At 42.8% G+C, this 20,320-nt stretch overlaps 1 protein-coding gene and 1 long non-coding RNA gene across 11 annotated transcripts in view; one reads left to right on the plus strand and one right to left on the minus strand.

Annotated features, from left to right (window-relative positions):
- ADAMTS9 (ADAM metallopeptidase with thrombospondin type 1 motif 9) overlaps positions 1 to 20,320 on the minus strand; it is a 164,176-nt gene that overhangs the window by 36,437 nt on the left and 107,419 nt on the right. For 2 of the 5 annotated variants that reach the window (XM_059161430.1, XM_059161431.1), the window contains exons 29-30: positions 14,948 to 15,115; positions 8,050 to 8,223 (exon numbers count right to left, since the gene is read on the minus strand). The exons of 1 other annotated variant lie outside the window; for it this stretch is intronic. In XM_059161430.1, the coding sequence (XP_059017413.1) occupies positions 8,050 to 8,223; positions 14,948 to 15,115 (342 nt within the window). The remainder of the gene's footprint in view (positions 1 to 8,049; positions 8,224 to 14,947; positions 15,116 to 20,320) is intronic. 2 more of the 5 variants (XM_059161432.1, XM_059161433.1) reach the window with 2 other exon arrangements.
- Positions 8,100 to 20,320, plus strand: part of LOC131824102 (uncharacterized) — a 35,350-nt gene continuing 23,129 nt past the window's right edge. For 4 of the 6 annotated variants that reach the window (XR_009350748.1, XR_009350751.1, XR_009350752.1 and 1 more), the window contains exons 1-2: positions 8,100 to 8,240; positions 15,626 to 15,704. This is a non-coding gene — a long non-coding RNA (uncharacterized LOC131824102). The remainder of the gene's footprint in view (positions 8,241 to 15,625; positions 15,705 to 20,320) is intronic. The other 2 variants (XR_009350750.1, XR_009350749.1) reach the window with 1 other exon arrangement.

Consider the following 20,320-nt stretch of genomic DNA (forward strand, 5'->3'; position numbering starts at 1 on the left):
GGAATATTACTGCCCAACCCCCAACTCAGGATTAAGAACTACTCTCCTCGGGCGCCTGGGTGGCTCAGTGGGTTAAGCCGCTGCCTTCGGCTCAGGTCATGATCTCAGAGTCCTGGGATCGAGTCCCGCATCGGGCTCTCTGCTCGGCAGGGAGCCTGCTTCCCTCTCTCTCTCTCTCTGCCTGCCTCTCCATCTACTTGTGATTTCTCTCTGTCAAATAAATAAATAAAATCTTTAAAAAAAAATTTAAAAAAAAAAAAAAAAAAAAAAAAGAACTACTCTCCTCTGTCCTAGAATATGACTTAGAATGTTCTAAAAACAGCCAGAAAGTTCAGCTAGCCTCATTTTAACTTCCAAAGTTTTCCTCCATTCTCCGTGCAGCATTGAGAAAAACAAAAAATGAAACAAAACAAAAAAACTATATACCAAGTGTATAAGTAACACCACCGGCCTCCTTGAATTTGAGGACACACTGGAATTCAGAAAGTCAGTGGTCATGGAGGCCAGGCTAAGTCGGGTAGCTTGCTCATTGTCCTGAACGCTACATATGCCTTTAAAATGTGCTGAAATTAACAGGAGGAAAAGGCCTGTCCAAATCTGAGAGCAGAGAAGACCTAAAATAAACTTTTAAGGTACTATTTTATTTAGCCGGATAGGTCGACCAGAGGGTGATGGTCTAAAAAGGGTCATTTAATGCAATGGGTAGAAACTGTCCTTCCTAAGAAATGGTCATGAAGTTGCTTTACACTTTTTCTGTGAGATGTCCTAATCATGGGTAGAAAAAAAATCACTTCCCGTTGTCACAAGCTCTACCTTTTCAGACTGCTGATTTTCTTCACGGATAATATAATCTGTAGTGCCATTTCTAGTGCGAGACAACCACCATGAGCTAGTGTGTGGACAGAAGAGTCACAGAACAAATCAGGGCCCTGACAGCACAGGGTTCTGTGTGTGCTACGTAGAGTTTTTATGTCCTAAGGAACAGCAATTATAAGTCAGTTTATCTAACAATGCTTTGAATTAAAAAAAGAAAAAGCAGTTCTTCAAATGACCAATAGGTTCTTTCTCATAGCTCATTTTAAAGTTAGGTACATGGAATATGGACATCCTTGTCCTCATCAGTATATTTGCAGGGGAAAAAAGCAGAAATAATAAGCGTGAAGACATCTGATACCTTGAAAGTTACTCGCCCATCCAACCAATAGTTGCCTGGGGCCAAGTTCTATGTTGGGCCCTGGGCTACAGTCTGACATCTTCCTATCCACGTGCTCTCTCTGTTATGACACTCAGATGGCTGCTACTCCCACCCAGTGGTCCACAAAGCAGGACAGCTGGCTACTTTGTGAGCACTGGTGTTCAACACTTAGGGCTGCCTCGTATGGCTGTAGGAGCAGACATGGGTTTCATAACGGAGCATCATGGCTAAAGAAGCCGCCAGGGTCTTCCACAACTCTGACAGCAAGAAAGAAGAAGGACCAGCATCCAGAATACACCCAGTGCTGAACGGGGTACCCAAGCACCAGAGGATGAGGAGGACGAGTGACTGAGGAGATGGGTTAAGCAGGCAAGGAGGAGAAGGGGACATTGGCAGGAGGGTCTCAGTGCGCCTGGAGGCCAGAGGTGAATGTCACGGGGCGACAGGGCATGGGAACGGCCACAGCAGCTGGGGGAGGTGACAAGTTCCAACTGCGATGGGGATTTCGGAAGATGGGCAGAGACCAGGTCAAGAAGGGGCTTGTTAATCTCCCCCATGGTTTGAGAGAAAACCTGAACCCTTGCCTGGCCGCCAGGTCACGTCCTAGCTTGGGCGCTGCTGTAGGTCCAATTTCATTTCGGCCTTCTGTCTGCTCCTGCCGTGCTGGGCTCTGTCCTCTTCATTCTATCAGGAATCGCCTCCTCCTGCCCTCCCCCTCCAACCACCCACCTGAGGGAAGGTAGGACTGGCCTGTCATTCTTCGTCTCTATCTCGGCACCCTGCCTCTTTCTGTGCCTGCACTGTTGTTGACATTTGGCAATTTCACAGAACGTGTCTGTGCGCTTGTTTTCTGTCTCTCCTCCGTGAGCCCATCGATTCCAGCCCAGCAGTGTCAGAGTCTCTGTTGCATCCCTGAGGCCTAGAGCCCAGCTCTTTGCAGGTGCTGGATAATGATTTCTTGAGTAAATTAATGAGGGAAGGAGCATCAGAGGGTCAATGTCTGGTGCTTGTACACACACCCAAACCTCATCACTCCCTATTGGAAACTTTGTAAAATGTTTGTCACTAACTGACCAAAGGCCCACTGCTCTTTTCTAACTTTTCTGAGCTGAGGAGGTAAACTTGGGACTCATTCTACAGCTGATCTCAATAAAAACCTTTGGAATCCAAATATGTATGAGAGTGGTCCAAGTCTCTGCACTGGGCCAAACAGCCACAGGGTGGGCAGTTCTGCGAAGGCCGGACATATCTGAGCACAGCTTGTCTGTGGCAATGTGGCAAGAAAATAAAGGATCTGTTCTTACAGGAAAAACAGTTTGCTTGGCTGTTTTAAAAGACCTTTGAGAAGATCATGATTCTAAGGGGTTAGGAAATGTATTGCTCTATAATGTCTTTCTTTTTCCCTCCCTCCTTCCTTCCTTTTTTTCTTCCTCCTACCTTTTTTTGTCCTTCTGGTTCATTCATAGGTTCATTTATTCAAGAAGTGTTTTTAGTGCTCTAGGTACTGTGCTAAATGCTGGGGAGAACTCTAGTGAACAAACTCTCTGACCTCAAATGGGTGATAAAGTAGACAACGAAATCAGGCCACCACCGTTCAAGATGCTGACTGCTCAAGCACAGTCTTTCCAGGTGCTGTGAGCACTCAGAGGAGAGCCATCTGACTCAGTTATTGGTGAGGAGATGTGATCTGCAAGGGCTTCTGAGAAGTGACATCTTAGGTGAGGTCTGAAGAATAGGCAAAGGTGACCAAAGTAAGGGAAGGAGTAGGGCAGCTTCGTTGTGATGCAGAGGCACTAGGGGCAAGAGAATAGTTAGGGTAAAGGTGAAAGGAAGAATACTTGCCAGTCCTGGGAGATTTACTCCTTAATGCTGGGAGACATGTAACCCACATGCTCACAATACAAATTTGATTAAAGACCTCTGCTGCTATAAATAAGCTTATATGTCAGATTATAATGCAATGAATAAGTAAATCATTTATGACAGTAATTTTCAAATGACTATTGCCTCATGAGCATTATATTTCTAAAGTGAGCAAAACTGAGCATGGGGAAGTCAAATAAATTGCCCAAAGTTGGCAGGTGATATTAAAAGCCCAACATTTATGTCTGGATACAGCATTTTTCTCTTCTCCAATTATTTGCCATCCATCTACAAGCCCAAGCTCTACTTTTACAGTATCACTAAGGCACACTGATGCCCCTTCCCTGCTGCTCAGGCACCAGGCCTCACAATGAATGAAGGAGGTCCCCTGAGCTGCTGCATCCCATCAAGACTGCCCCAACAACAGGACTTATTGTCAACCAAGGGGACCAGGAATTTAATTGTTTGAAGGATGTGAGAGGCTCACCCAGTCAAGAGAATTGTACTTTATGCCAACTTTTCAGTAAGAGCCTAGACAAGCCATTAAAAAGGAAATAAGATAATTCAATGTAGATGAATGTTGACATTAGAGGCAACAGAATATAAAATTCAGAGCATGTGTTCCAGAATCAGGCTTCCAGGCTTCAAATTCCAGTCTTATTACTTACTAAATGCATGAACTTGGATGAATTAACCTATCTAAGCCTCAAATTTCCTCATTTTTAAGTGAGGATGAAATTTTAATTACTTCATTAGAGAGTTATGGCAATGTTAAATGAAGTCCTCCACATAAAAATATTCAACACAGTACTTGGCCTGTAGCTTAATAAACAATAAGATATTTTTATTATCAGGACTGGCCACCACCCTATATAAGTCTGGAGGATGGAACTCATATTGTAACCTATGGGAATGGTAGCTCTTGAATTGTGCAGTGCACAACCTGTGCAACTGTGTGACTGCATAAAACATCCTGATGATTATGCTATCATGGGTGTGCAGACCTTGTGCTCACCACAGTGGACACCTGGATTATTTCTCAAAATGAGGAGGCCACTGTTTACTATGTGCTCAGCATGAAATACATCTTGCTAACAAATAAGTGGGTTTTAATAATTCACAGGAGGGAAGCAAAAGAGAAAAATGCACACTCAAAAAGCAAACAAGAGCTCTGAAATGCTTGCCAAGGACTGCTAAGAAGAGTACTTCCTGTATTGGTGTAGGAGGTCTCCAGCACATCGCATCCAGTGGGCCTCAGCTCTGAGGCTGGGCCTTGGCATCCTCACTGACACCAGCTCAAGGTGTCACTCATGGAGGGTAAGAAAGTCAAGACACACGTCTGCTCAAGGTAGGTGTCAGGAAAGATGGTAGCAGAGGGAATGGGTAGGTGCAGAGGTAGGAGGAAGAGAGGAGGCTGAGTGCTGTGACTGAGGAAGGTCTGAAGGGTGCCGTTCTACTCAAGTGTGCTTTTTAACAAGGATACCTTTTTTTTTTTTTTTTTAAGATTTTATTTATTTATCAGAGAGAGGGTGGGGGGAGAGAGCGAGCACAGGCAGACAGAATGGCAGGCAGAGGCAGAGGGAGAAGCAGGCTCCCCGCCGAGCAAGGAGCCTGATGTGGGACTCGATATGCTGGGATCATGACCTGAGCCGAAGGCAGCTGCTTAACCAACTGAGCCACCCAGGCGTCCCAACAAGGATACCTTTGATCATGAAATTAGGCACAGTGAATAATTATACCAGGACTTTGCCAGACACAAACAGGAACTGCCCACAGGTAATCAAGACTTAGGATCCAGTCGCTACCAACACTCACTCTAGGCTTAATTGCTGTGAGGACATTCTAAAAGGGAACCCAGCATGTTTTACATAGGCTTTTTGATGGGTCTTGTCCCTTCTCCAGCTGCCCTGGGCCTCACTTTGCCAATTCAATATCAAGTGAGGGCGCCCGCTAGTGTTCTACCCTCTCTTACCACCCAGGTCCACCTTTCTCAAACTTTGCACTTCCGGTTCAGGCAGGGGAGAAAGCGTGGTTGCAGAAGAACTATTAGAATCTGCTTTACTCAGTGCCTAAAGATTCTTTTGTCTTTATGAGAATGGTTAACCTTTCACTTTTAAGTATGGCCACAGGTCAGGCCATCTGCGTAGGTGTTCTGCTTGCTAGCAATATTTGAGGAATGTTTTTAAAGGATCCATCTGCATAGAACATGCAAAGATGCACACTTCTAGGCCTGTTTTGTAAGATCAGAGAAGGGACTTCCTCAGTGCATACTTGGCAAGGTTTCCACTCTTTGGAATTCAGAAGGAATTGTAAATGGAGCTTGTATTTCCTCGATTGGCTCTAGCATTTTCAAAAGTTGGCTAAAGCTTGAGCAGTCAGCTTAGATTCATTTCGGAACACTCTCTTACTTTTTGTTCCTTGGAAGTGTTACACAGGGTGGAGTGTGGCACCAGATGAAGAGGGAGAGGGAGAAAGCCAGCAGTGGTGGGTCTGAAACAAGACTACAAAAAGAATATAGAGGTAACATTGAGGGAGACAGAGATCAGGGAGCCTTGTCTTCCTTCCGTATCTGATATTACCAATCCCCAAATCACTCTGTCATTGCTAAATTCCTCAGAGCAACTCTGCATCATCATCATTATTATCCCCATTCTACACATGGCAAACCCTAGGATCCAAAAAAATCAAGAATCCTTGTTCTAAGTCACATGGCTAACAAGTCCCAGTCCTGGGATATGAACCAGGTCTGCAGAATTCCACAGCCCCTGGGGCTCCCAATAACTTGTGTGGCTCAAGTGAAATTAATTTGAAATTGAACTACTTTAGCCATTCCTCCACAATACTGTCTGGTGGAGGTAAAAAAACATATAGAAAGAAAACAAGCAAAAAGTTGAAGAGACAGAAGAAGTGAATGCCTGCAAATGGATCCAATCCATTAGGAGGGGTGAGGGAGAGGGAAGGACGGGGCAGAAGGCTGATCCCCACATGGGTTAGCAATGCAGTTGTAAGAACACAATTCCATTCACAATTGCATCAAAAAGCATAAAACACTCATGGATAAATTGAACCCAGGAGGTGTAAGACCTATACATTGAGAGCTCTGGAACACTGATAAAAGAAACTGAAAATGACACAAATAAATGAGAAGAAATTCTGTGCTCATGGAAGAATTAGTATTGTGAAAATGCCCCCATTACCCAAAGCAATCTACAGATTTAATGTAATCCTTATCAGCATTCCAAAGGCATTTTTCACAGAAATAAAAGGAACCATCCTAAAATTTGTACGGGACCACAAAAGGCCTGGAAGAGCTAAAGCAATCTTGAGAAGGAAGAACAAAGCCCAGGCATCACGCTCCCTATTTCAAACCATATTATAAAATTATAGTGATTAAAACAGAATGGTATTGGCATTAAAAAAGAACATCTAGATCAATGAAACAGAATAGAGAGTCCAGAAATTGATTGTTTTAAGATTCCGTATATAATTGACACCATACAGTATTTGTCGTTCTCTGTCTGACTGATGTCCCTCAGCACAGTGCCCTCAAGTAGATAGAGAGAACAGATCAGAGTGGCCGGAGGGGATGGGCAAGGGCTAGGTGACTGGGTGAAGGGGGTCAAAAGATACAAATTTCCAGCTATAACAGAAATAAGTCCTGGGAATCTAATATACACAGGGTGGCTATAGTTAACAGTACTGTATCATACATTTGAAAGTTGCCAAGAGAGTAGATCTTAACATTTCTCATCACCAGGAAAAACAAAAAACAAAAAACAAAACCTGTAACTATGTGAGGTGAGAAAATTTAACTATAACACTTATTAAAAACATACCATGGTAATTATTCTATAATAGATACATATATCAAATCATCATGTTTTCACCTAAAATAAATACAATATTATATGCCAATTATATCTCTATACACCTGGAAAAAAAACCAAGGTGGTATTGCTAGGAACACTTGTGCCAATTTTTTTAAAAAACTGCAGTGGTAGTATCTCAGAATGGTTTACATTTAGAATCAAGTCTTACTCCTTCTACTTGCTGGGCATGTGACGCTGGGACAGATGACACTGGTTCTCAGAACTCAGTTTCCTTGGCCGCAAAGTGGGCTGATAATAGTGACACCCATTTTGCCTAGCAAGGGGATGAGCATAAAGTTCAGAGCACTGAACCCGCTACGGTTTCTCCCTCTTCTAAAATCCATTCTTGGTGGGAAATTCCTTATTATTCATATCACTAAAGCGCTGACAGCGTGTACTTTTTGTTTCATTCCAAAGTCAGAAGACTCCGTTTTGCTTTCTTATACTCTTTCCCCTCTTTCTACAACGTGTTCTCTTCTGGAACCAGACCTTCCCTCTTCCTCCAGAGTCTTACCTTCTCTAGCCAGACTTTTCTCCAGGGACACACAGTGTTTTCTTTAACTAAACATTAACTTGGAGAGGGAGAAAAACAGGTCTATCCCTGCATCCACTGAGCTGTTTTTCAGATTCCATCAATTTTTTTTTTTAAATGTTGGAAATGCTTCACTAATTAACCAGGGATTCACAAGAGTGTCTGTCTTGGACTTGACAGTCAAAGTCACAAAAGGAGACACACGCAGAGCAGGTCCTACCTGGAGTCTGCCTTGTGGCTGGTGGAACTAATACGGGATGCCCAAGTTGGGATATATGTATCGAAAATATGTCTTCTATCTCCCCCTCCTTTTGTGGAAGATAGCTGTATGCATTTGGCCCAAGGCCTGATACAGTGTTTCTGGAGGCAGCCCGACTTGGAACATTCAAGAACACAGACGTAGGAACTGCATAAAAAGGAGGAGCTCTCCCACCCTGGTCGGAGCGAACTGCTCGCCGTCTGACAGCAAACCTTCTGGGAAAGAGCCAGCCTTGTCACCGTGCTTGAAGTCATTTCAGGGTAAAGGATGTGGTGATTGCAAGGGGCTGAGCGAAACGCCTGGCAGGTGCCCACTTCATGGCTCTACTTACTTCTTGCCATTCCTCTGCCCTCCAAGCATAGCGAGGACACGGCGGGGCTTGGCAGACGTGCTCCGACTCCGGTCTGGTATACGGGTTGCAGTCGGACTCTCTGGCTATTTTGTGAGCTCCCATCTGACAGCCTACACTTCTCCGCCGTGTGCCTTGGCCGCAGGATACGGAGCACTAAGAAGAAAGACCGTGTAAGTGGGAGCTTTGGGTCATTTGGTGGGGGTGGGGTGGGGAGTATGTGTGAGTGTGTGAGTGTGTGTGTGTGTGTGTGTGTGTGTGTGTGTGTGACAGGGGTGGAGAAGGGTCACAGGCATGGGGAATGCACTCCTAATCTAATGACTTTCACCACTATTACAAAGCTTTCTAATTTCCAATGAAAGGGACCCAAGATAATATCTTAAATCTGCAAACTTAACTGTGGTTCAGAGCTGGTGAGTTAGATATGTATTCGAGTCTTGGGGAATCTCTAAAGTTACCCAAACTCTTGGAGACTGAATGAGGCTGGGAAAGATGATTATAAAACATTTAATACCAATCTTGAAATAAATAGTGCTGCCATGTGAAATAAAAACCCCAAATGATTTCTATCCCAGAGGACTGGAAGTTCTTGAAAATTGGAGACAGTGCCGTTGTACAAGAAGAATTTCTTGGCAGATTAAAAGTATAACCCAGGGAGAGTAAATCACGAAAGCTTTTAGGGCCTTATAAGTAGAATTATTTTCTCCATCGCTTCCTTTCCTTGCTCCTATTTCCGGAGACAAAGGAATTTTTTTTTTTTTTTAAACTACTGAATTCACAGAAGTATTAAAGCCTATTTACAACCTTAGATGGATACGTATATGGAGAATAAAAGCTGACAAGGAAAAACCATTTCCTTGGGCGGGCATCATGTTTCCAACCCTTGAAAAATACTGTTAATCAGGCTAAACATTTTGTTGACCAAGTTGCAAAACACCATATTAAGTCTGCAATTAACTTTCCTTTAAATTAATTTTTTAATGGTTTCCTCATTGTTGGGTTTCATAATCTTACTTATGGGCAGGCCAAGAATTATTGTCTTTATTAAGGTTTTGACAGAAACTACAGGCAACATTTGCTTGGAAAGAACAGTATATTATTATACTGAGCCATTTAAAATTGTTACCAAGTTTTTGCGATAGCTTGGCCTCCATTAATTTGTCTGGCATTGAGAAAACAAACTTAACGTACATTACAGCTGCATTTCTGAGATGAAGTCTTAAAGAATAGAATCACGATCTTTTCAATTAGAAAAGCATCCTTGTCCAATTAACCTGCAGCAGGATTTGTCTCGCTCTGAGGTTAATGGGAATTTACTAGCGAGAAGCACACCCAATAGATTCTGCTGAATAGTAATTTTATTTTCATTTCAGGTTTTGAGAAAAGAGCTGATACTCTTTAGAGAGCAGCTCGGGAAATCATATCATTTCCGATGGGTCTATGCTGGGCAAGAGCTTGAACGTTCACATCAAAGCTAGCTGAAGAGAAGGAAATATTTTGAGGCAACACAGCTACTATTGTTTGGGTTTAATTGTATTAATTGGATTGAATGAGTCTGTGACCCAGAAGAAACCAGACTTTTAAAGTCATTATGTCCTGGGTGGAATGGGAGGGTTCCTAAAGACAAGTGATGGCCTTGTCTACAGAGATTGACCATTTAATGCTCATGGGAGCTACATGTTTCATATTCCCATTGATTACCCTAGAAATGAATGAACTGTAACTTGGGGGAGTCACTACGTGAATGACAGAGAGGTTCCAACATCATCATCATCGACAACAAACACCAACAACTAAAAAACCCTTTGGATATACATATATATGTATACACACACACACACACACACACACACACACGAATATCTCTAGACACTCCCAGAAGAGTGTATTGAAATGGAAATATAAAGAAAGACTAATTAGGTAGACAAGTTTGAGCACAGCATAGGGCTGATATATATTCAAAATCTCACAACGTTTTAATAACCTAAAGAAAAAGGAACAAACATTAAAGACTTTCAGAGTCTGTACTCTTCAAGCTCTAAATAAATGAGACCTCTTTTTGATGCTCGTGTTACTGAGTAATTTACTTATGGTTCAATGAAGGCAATGTATTAAGAGCCGTAAGTACCCAACATTAACCAAAAATCACTTCCTCCAGTGTTCAACAATTTCTCAAAAGGCAAATAAAGACACAGAAAGTTTTAGTGATAGGCTAAAAATTGTTATTTTTATAATGTCAAAGCCAGCTTGGAAAGAAGGAAAGTTTTGCCATGACTTAAGTGCACATAAAGTCTAAAGTTTGCCTTTCCGAATACCCTATCTACCGTCATCTTTGTTCAAAAGCAAGTACACTGAGTCAGAGTTAGTTAGTTCTCTGTGTTGGACTTTCTTCCTGTGCTGTCTCAAGGGAGGCAACAATTTGCACACAGAGCTGGCCATGCTTGCTTGGTGAATTCTCTGAGGTTTGTATGGAAAGCCCATGAATAAATCAGGGAGCATTAGAGAGACCTCTGCATGACCCTGGCCATGGTGAGGATGTGGTGATGTGTGCATGTGTGTGTGCTCAATGCTTCCTGTGCTAGTACATCTTCTATTTAGTGCCTACTGGAAAAAGGTTGAGCAGTCTCTGTTAATGGGTTTCCCCCTGCCATCATTCCACCATGGAATGTGCAGGTTTGAAAGGAGATGTTTTTAGTTCTGAACTACTGAACTGGGAACTATGTTTCATCTCTCTGTCCTCCCTGCCCTGCAGAATCCCCAACTTATAGGGGGACTTCAATGTTTATCTCCACAGATAAAAAGAATCTCTTTGTAACTTCTGATGTGTGGGGAATCATATATATATACTTGAAAACTGGAAAGTATTTTACATACTTTTTCCCAGTATTACTGTTGAAATTATGGTGGTGATGTTATTTAGAGGAGGGACTAGCTTGAGAAACAACTATATGAACCAACTCTAATAAATAATAAGAGTCCCAACAATAATAGTGACCTTTTAACTTAGCACTTACCATGTGCCAGACTCCATACTAGGGTTTCTCCACCTAATAATTCTTTATTGTTTGGAGCTGTCCTACAGCCACTGTAGGAAGTTTAGCAGCTTCCCTGGGCTCTATCCATTTAATGGCAGTCATGTCTCCCCTCCTCCACCCACTTGTGACAACCAGTTCTGTCTCTAGACATTGCCAAGTGTCCAGAGAGTATAAAATCACCCCTGAGAGCTGAACTGCATGCTAAGCATTTGACAGAATGTATCTTTTATACTTCCTAATAAGTCTTTTAGAGAGACCCTGCACAAAGATGGCAAACAACAGAGATAATCAACTCCAGCAAAGACAAAAACACAAAGCAGTCAAAGTGACTTCTGCCCTAGGCAATGGGCCATGGCTACTCTGGATTAGAATTTGGCTTCCAGTTTTAAAATATGGTGCTAATAGGATGCAGTCTTCTATACTACGTCAGCAAGAGTGTGGGTGAGAGGCCTGTATTCAAACAATTCAACATCAATGCTTACAGTTCAAATACAAACGAAATAATGGAGAGTACACAAGCGACTCTCTTTCTCATCACTGACTATGTGCATAATGTGCATATGGTTTCCTTGATTTCTCAAAGGACACCAGCTACACATTTGCCATGTTTCTGCATGAAACATTAGCAGAATAGTTCAGAATCAGACGCTTACAACCAAGCTGTAATTTACAAGAAAAGTTCTAACCGAAAACGGCTGGTGGATTCATCACGCAATTCGCCAGCTCCCATTTTGGTATTAGCACTGAAGGGTTTTTAAAATTTAATCATTTCCCTCGATTGAAGACACGACCAATGGCAAGACAAAGCATTGTGTTTTGCATCACTAAGGGAAAGAAGGGCTATTTTAATTAAATCATGGCATTCCATTGGTTGTTAGATCTGTTCTGAGCATACAGGGTTTCAAGTGTGAAAAAGACATGTACCTTAAGACCGAGAAATGAATCGACCGAGTGAATTCATGATCGACAAGCAATGACATAAAAGTGGTACTTTTATTCTAATCTGATCATTCATTCTTTTGATTTCTGACCTTCATTTTTTTTTTAAACCTTTCTATACGAATGGATTAAACAATTTTTATTCTGCAATGGTTCTATAATCATGGGACTCCAAAGCCTTTGCATTTATCAAAACTGAATCAAGAATGTGATGCCGATTTTTGACTTAAAATTTCATGGGCATCCCTTATCTCTTGATCCAAAGCATCTCAACAAATTGAATGTGGAACTTCTAAAAAAAAAAAAATGCTTTAAAATTTTAGTGAGGATGTTTTCCAAAATAAGCTTTCCTTTTATTGGAAAGATTTCCTTGACAAATTCAAGATTTTCAAAAGATGTAGAAATGAAACATTCCACATTAAATCTTAAAGCACCAATTTCGAGGGTGAGACTATGAAAATCAACACAGCCTAATATTCTATACGTCCTATTATCCTCAGACATTTCGACGTGATGAGAAATGGCCCTAATTCTTCTTCCTACCTGGAATAGATGACGACTAGAATGTTGTATCAGCAGAAAACAGAAGGACCAGATAGAGATAAAATCTTCTCAACATTGTTGCAAATGGATAATCATTGCTCTTGCTTCAATATCACTGCCTCAGGGTTATTTGTGTTTACCAATGGATCATTAGTAAGCCAATAATCTTTAACCATGCAGACTGTCTATCTCCATTAACCACTGCATCTGATTATTTTCAGGCATACTTCTAAATCGCATAAATCAGATTTTTCCCATGTAGCACCTTGTTTTGCCTGCTTTTATAATTCATTTCTACAAATCAAATCAGGGCATTACAAAGCTGGCCACAGACCATTACATAACTGTGTTTACTTGCATTTTCTACAAAGGTGACTAGACTGTTTTAGGCAATCATTTTGAACAGGTGCAGTCTTTTCTAGGGAGGCATTCTGATAATCCTATTACCTTATGTTCAAAAAAAAAAAAAAACAAACAAACCACCCTGCCAGTGTTCAAACCTAATCATCCCAGCTTTGTAAGCAATTTTAGACTTCCCAACAAGATCCCAGAATATTGGATTAAAACTCACTGTGTTTACCAATAAAGAGTGAAAGATTCTTTTCATCGTCTCTATATTGAATAAATTGGCCTATAAAATGAGCATCATTTTCATGCTGCAAACTTAATATTCAGGGCATGATGCAAATAGATAAGTAGAGGCCAAGGAACATAAAGAAGAGCAACAGAGCATGAAAGTCTACAAGAGGACAAGCTAATTAGTGCCGTATCTTCAATAATGTTAGCTGCGGGCTTATACATGAATTGAATAGCTCTCCAAATAAGAGGGCTGGGAGTTACAGATGACCGCAGTCACTTAGACAAGCCATTAAGGATGACCCATACGAAACACTGCCTTGAAATCTGATCGCTTAGGGAAGTCAGAGGAAGAACTCGCTTTGGTTGGACCCTGAAGCTTTGACTGTTGAATTAAAACAGAAACAAGAACACAGGATCATCATGAGAGAGACCTTAAGAAGGATGAGGCTACTCTTCTAGGGAATGATGCAAGACGTGTCTTGCATTTCTGTGAAGGGGAGTAAGGCAGGGGTGGGGAGGAACGCCATGTGGGACAATGATGCCAGCTCAGAGCATTTAAGAAAAAATTCACATTTCTAGAGGAATTTTCCATTAGTCATGGCAAGATGGAGAATCCCCGACTCCTCCCCACGTTAACACAGCCGTCCGGAGCTTCTCTGAGGCTCCGGGGACTCAGGATGCAGGCTCTGAAAGAACCAAATCTGGAACCTTCCAACTTGGAACCTACTTTTCTATTGATTCTTAAAAGCCCTGGTAATTCTCGGCTGCACTGGAGAACCACAATTTCAGTGAAAGCACAAAGAGGCCAAGCAACGGAGAGGAAGAGCAGTATGAAAGACAGAATATACAAAACCGCACCTTATTATTGTTAAGCAAGCACCTTCAACCAGGCTGAGAGGATGGGCGAGTGAGGCAGGAAGAGATCAGCCTCCAGGCTGCTTCGGTTCACACATCAGTTGTTTATAGGTAAACAGAAGCTTCTGAAAAGTTCCTGGCTAAATACAATAGGGAAATTCTCTCACCCAGCTCCTGTCTAGATTACCAAATGTTTAGAATTAGTGGAGTGTGACTGTAATTGCTTTCTTGGGAACTTACCACCCCCTTCTTTCCCCGTCCGAGAGACACATCACATTCATCCAAAGAAAATATTTCTCTTGAGGGCCTCTTAGATTTAAGACCTCTGAACTAAGCACTCGGCATTCATTATGGCATTAAATCCTCACAAGAGCTCTATGAAGTAGGCTTGGGAAGGTTAAACAGATCACCCAAGGTCACGTAGCTAGAAAATGCGAGAGCGCTCCTCCTTCTGTCCCCCACCTCTGTTGTGCAGAAGCAAAGGGGGCAGAGACCTAGTCACTAATCCTTCATAGTGGCAGTCCATGCTGTAAGCATCTCGATCCTGACCCAGTTCCTGCCAGGTGAGCAGAGTCAAGTTTACAGCAGTCTGAGTTCGTGGTTATTGAAGTGGTAGAGGGGACTAAAACACGCCATCAGCGAAGGCATCCTGAAGGGCCACTCTGGGCCAGAGGGCTGACACCTACAAGCACTACTACTTGGAATTCATCCTCAACAACCATCCTGCTGGAGGCATTCCGCAAGGCACCAAGGGCTGAATCCACAGGCCCCAGGTCTCCCAGCTAGCAAGCGCGCTCACATAAGGAGTGTCCCCTTCCCCGTCGGCCCCAAGCTCCCCTCTGCAAAACCGGAACTGTGCAGAGAAACACAGCCGACACCACGTGGCGGAGGGAAGAGGGAAGCAGTCGTAGCAGAGAAGCATCGCTCACCTGACTCCAGGCGCCAGCCTTCCATTTGGGGCATCGTCCTCCTCTGCACTTTCTGAGCCCATTTGGCTTAGCAAGGTGTTTACAGTAATCACTTTCTAAATGGCTTCCATCCTTTGCCATGCAGTAAACATTTCGTTGCTTATGCCCTCGACCACAAGAGACAGAACACTGAAATATAAAGCAATGGCAAGGTTGTTGTTGTGGTTTTTTGTTTTTGTTTTTTAAATCACATGGAGTTTGATAAAAACCTGAGTAGTGAGATGTTAAGATCATATCTAACACGAGTCATCATCCCCCCTTTTCTAGAGCCATTTTAGGTAATATCTCAAGGTTCCGCATGGCAAGAAGGTGGCCTTAGGGGGAAAAATGTCTGTAGCCTTACAGCAGCAATCCTGCATAGCATTTTGGGTCACCCAAGAGTGTGGGCAAATCCTGACCCTTCGGGCAAAAAATAAAGCCAATGAACCAGAAATTACCACGAAATTCTGATTTTAAGTCCCACTATGAATTTGTAAGGATTCCTGTTGCACATCTCACTTTACGCAATCTCTGATCAAGATATTTCTTCAACAAAATGCCTTGTGATACACTGATTTGGATAAAGGTACATTTCCAAAATACAACTGTGTCCAATTTCCTAATTAAATGATTTAAAGGAACTCTTTGACCATTTTTCAGAGGATAAACTCTCATTTTCCCAGTCGGTTGGGGAAGGAGGTGAAAAAGCCACGCTAGAAACTGAAAGGTAAGCGTGCAGGTAAGTCTGTGCCAATTTGGGGAGGGAGGCATTACCTTTCAACTTTGATCTGCAAGTTCACTGAACTGTTTTAAATGTGACCTTGTCTGACCACATCTAAGAAACTTGACTTTGATTTCAGATTAGGTTTCTCAAAAAGGTTTAGGAATCAAAGTGCCCATGGAGTCAGGACAAAAATTTGATATGACAGCTTCTTGCGGAACAGGCAAGAGGCTGGCCCCAGTGAGTGCACTGAGACATTCTACGTCCATTTGCCTCATTAGCGATTACAGAAGTCATTACCACTTGGATCATACGCCTGCTGGCTCAGGTTTTCAAGACACATTATTTCCCAATATAACGTTCTTGACTTTTAGAGGGAAATGAGTTTAAGAATGAAGAACAAAATGTGAAAATGCAATGAAAACAGATTTCAAGTGTCATTTCCTTCTATTCAATATTTCTCATTTCCCTCACTAACTCTGTGATTTTGTTAACGAAAATTACCGAAGTGCCCTTTTGTACCTCATAGATAAATAGCGCCCTGTAAAACACGGAGCCGAATATTAATCCAACTGCTATTACCAAGCATGTTCAAAGTTCTATCATTCATAAATGTGCCAGACATCTTACTCTAATAAGCACAAATCATTACAAACATTTCAATAGCAGCTAGTAGATGATTTTGCAATATGTATATTAATAGGTTTGGCTGTGACTGTTTTACTTCAGGAAATGGAAACATTGCTGGCTGCCTTTGAGCTCTGTCTTATGAGAGTATTACGATTTGGAGTTGTCATTCTGAAATTTTTTTTTTTTTTAAAGAGTTATTTACTTATTTATTTGTGAGAGGGAAGTGGGGGGAAGGGCAGCAGAGGGAAAGGGAGAGAAAGTCTTAAGCAGATTCTATGCTGAGCGTGGAGCCTGATGTGAGGCTCGATCTCACAATCCAGAGATCAAGACCTGAGATGAAACGGAGAGTCGGACGCTCAACTGACTGTGCCACCCAGGGGCCCCTGGAAATCTTAATAGACTACACAGTGTAGAAGGAAGGAGATCAATTTAAATATTCATACCAGAACAAAAATAACCATCTTTCAACCTACAGCACTTTCATGTCTATAAAGCCTTGGGACCTAATTCTGGAAGGTTTTTAGAATGAAGCTCCTAGGGGCACCTTGGTTAAGCGTCCATCTTCCATTTCAGTCATGATCACAGAGTCTTGGGATCGAGCCCCCCATCGGGCTCCCTGCTCAGTAGGGAGTCAGCTTCTCCTTCTCTATCTGCCCCTCCCCAGTGCTTTGTGCTCTCTCTCTCTCAAATTTATAGATAAAATCTTTTTAAAAAAATAGAATGAAGCTCCTTGAAATACTCCTACAAACCAGTGGTCTAATGACTTGCATACAGAAAAATCTCTACTGTTAATGGACTAATTTTAATATTTAGAAACTTAACCTTGACAGATAACAAATTTAATTTGAATAATTTCAAATTAAATTTGAACTTGGGATGAATTCCTTTGTTCACTCAATAAACACATGAGTGCCTACTAAGTTTAAAGATCTATGTGAAGGGCTGGCAACACAGTGATAGGCAAAGCTGACCGTGCCCCACCCTCATGGAGCTTCCAGGCCAGTGACGGGGACCAACACTGACCGTGTGTTGACAAAAATAAACGCCCGCTTGGCAACGGAGAGGAGTGCTCTGGGGGAAGCCAGCTGCAGTGGTTGCAGGAGGGCTCCCGAGGCTTCCCCCAGGGCCAGACCACACAGAACTCACAGGTCATAATCGTATACTTGGATTTGGAATATCACTACTGAGTTTTAAATCTGGGCAAATATGGTCTGATATTTGCTGCAAAAATTCTACCCTGACTGCTGAGTGGACATTGGATGGGAATACAGCAAGAATGGAGACAATATGACAGTAGGAAGCTACTGCACAGGTCCAGGCAAGAGGAGATGGTGATTCTTTTTTTTTCCTAGAGGAAAAGAGAAGGGGGAGGGACAGACAGTGAGGGAGAGAGAGAATTTTAAGCAGGGTCCAGGCTCAGTGCAGAACCTAACCTAGGGCTTGATCTCACAACCCTGAGACCATGATCTGAGCCAATACAAGAGTCAGACACTTAATCGGCCGAGCCATCCAGGCACCCTGGCGATGGTGATTCTGAAGAGGATGCAGAGGGTTGGGGTGGGGGAAGTTGGTGGATTTAAGACATACTTCTTTTGAGGGAGAAATAGTGCATCAGCTGCGGGATACAGAGGAGGAGGAAGACTCAGGAAGAACTCCCAGGTTTGCAGTGTGGCTAACTGGATAGTGATGACAGGTACAGGGAAACAGCCCTGGGAGTCAAGGATGTCTTTATTTGTGGGAAACAGACAGAACTCAAAAGACCTGGGTGCGTGGGTTCAAACAGGGGCTTCAGGAGGGTGAAGAAACAGGCCTACCTGAAAACACAGGAACATGGGTGAACTTACAGCAAATCCGCCCATAGGGATAATCAGTTCAATATATAAGCAGTACAAACAAGCTATCCATTAATAGGAAGGGGGAGAAAGAGAGTGGATGGAAACAGCCATTCAGTAATCATAGCATCAGAGGGACAGTCTAAAAGGAGAGGCAGAACTAGAAAAGGCACACTCTAGCATTCTCACGTTCATCCATGGGCCAGGAACTGCTCTAAGACCTGCACTGTCTCATTTAATCATCCCAATCACCATAGAGAGAGGTACGAGGATCAGAGACAACTCTGTTTCCGAACTGGCGTAACCACAGTGCTTTCTACATGCCTCTCCTCCCGTGATTCCAGCCCAAGCAGACAGATGTCTGTTGAGAACAATAACAGCACAAGGAAAACAGTGAAATGATCACCATCATCACTGATAATAATTCATCTGAAGGGCACTACTGGTGCAACCGACATCTATTTCTCATGAAATGAAATGGACGAAGTAGTTTCCAAATCCATTATCTCAGGGCGCTTGGGCGGCTCAGTCTGTTGAGAATCTGACTCTTGGTTTCAACTTAGGTCATGATCTCAGGGTCCTGGGATCAAATCCCATGTAGGGCTGTGCACTCAGTGCACAGTCTGCTTAAAGATGCTCTCTCTGCCCCTCCTCTCTCTCTCAATAAAATCTTAAAAAAAAATTCTGATGCCTTAAAATCTGGTTAACATATAGATTCGCTGCCTTCTACCTATTCCTATGTGCCTTTTTCTTATTTGGGGATTTGAATGGAACCAACTTGGAAAAAAAGAATGCAATACTTCAGCATGACTCACCACCCATATAATTTGCCTGAAATTAAGATCTAAAAGTGATAAGGAAATTCTCAAGGTAACTAATCATGAAAACCACTTTTCATTTCATGCTTTCTAACTCACCAATGAAGAGAAGCAGCTGCTTGTAGAAATTTTCATATCTAACAGGTTCATTAGTGAGTCTTTTAGGATTTCCTAAAGAAGTTGTCATTTTGATAATCAAATAAACACAGGTTGCAGCTCTTATATGCTGAGGGAAATTTTCATCTGATCATTTCCAGCCTTTTCCAGTCCCTAAGATACGACAGTTAAATTCGGCACATCACCTCGCGGGGGCGATTTATTGGCTCCCTCTCTGAGGGTTCTTGGTCGGTGCTATGTGTAAGTCCTCAGATGTCAAGTCTTGCCTGGAAAGCAGGCTGCAGCAAGGATGCGAGGCTGGCAGCCAAGGTCCAGGACAGCCTTTGCCAATGCCAGGGATGAATGAAGTAAGTATGCAGGAGAATCATAGGATCAGGAGAGGCGAAACCAGCCGGCACACACTCTCCCTCCCAAGCCAGGATGAGAGCACAAGGACGTAGCCTGGGGGATCAGAGCGCCCAATGTGGCTCCGTGTGGCGGCTGGAAAACCATGTGGACTTGCCACGGAGGAAAAAGACAGGGGCTGCCACTCACCCGTGTTTATGTACTGCCCTCCACGCTAGAGGCAGCCAGGAGATAATTATGGAAGTGAAAGTACGCGTGAAATCTGTAGCAGTCATAGAAGTGTGCTGCGTGTGAATGCTGAACTGATTTGGCACAAGTTATTTAGATTCAAAAAGGCCACCCTCGGACCACTCTTTCGGCTGGGACAGAACTACTGGAAATCACACCAGCTACCTTCTATTGAACCCTTACTAAGAATGACAAACTACTGGCTTCTGTCATTTCATCCCAACAGCAACCTTATAACTTAGAAACTATAGGGTTCCTTTTTCCAGATCAGGAAAGCCAAAGAGGTGAGATTACTTGCTCAGGGTTACAAAGCCAGGAGGCAGCAGAGTTAGGCTCGGGCTCCAGGACCACTACCTTCTTCCTTAAACGACACAGAAGAAAGGGCTTGGTTAAGAAAACAAGCTGTCCACCTCAGCAGACCCAAGGCAACAACAAAAAGCAAGGACCTCAAAAACATGTCTCTCAAGACTATTCTAGAAGCCTCTGCTTCCTCAGTCCCTCAGGAAGACCGTACCTGTACAACGTCAGTGTTTCTGACCTCACTACTTTCTTCACAGCATCTTTAACACCCAGGGAAGAAAGATGATTAGAGTGTAAATATACAATCACATAAATAAAGGGCCAGATCTTCCCTTGGCTGTGGCCACACCCTCATTTTTCCTGG

Source organism: Mustela lutreola, chromosome 2 (assembly GCF_030435805.1).
Source record: "Mustela lutreola isolate mMusLut2 chromosome 2, mMusLut2.pri, whole genome shotgun sequence".
In the NCBI taxonomy this organism is placed as follows: domain Eukaryota; kingdom Metazoa; phylum Chordata; class Mammalia; order Carnivora; family Mustelidae; genus Mustela; species Mustela lutreola.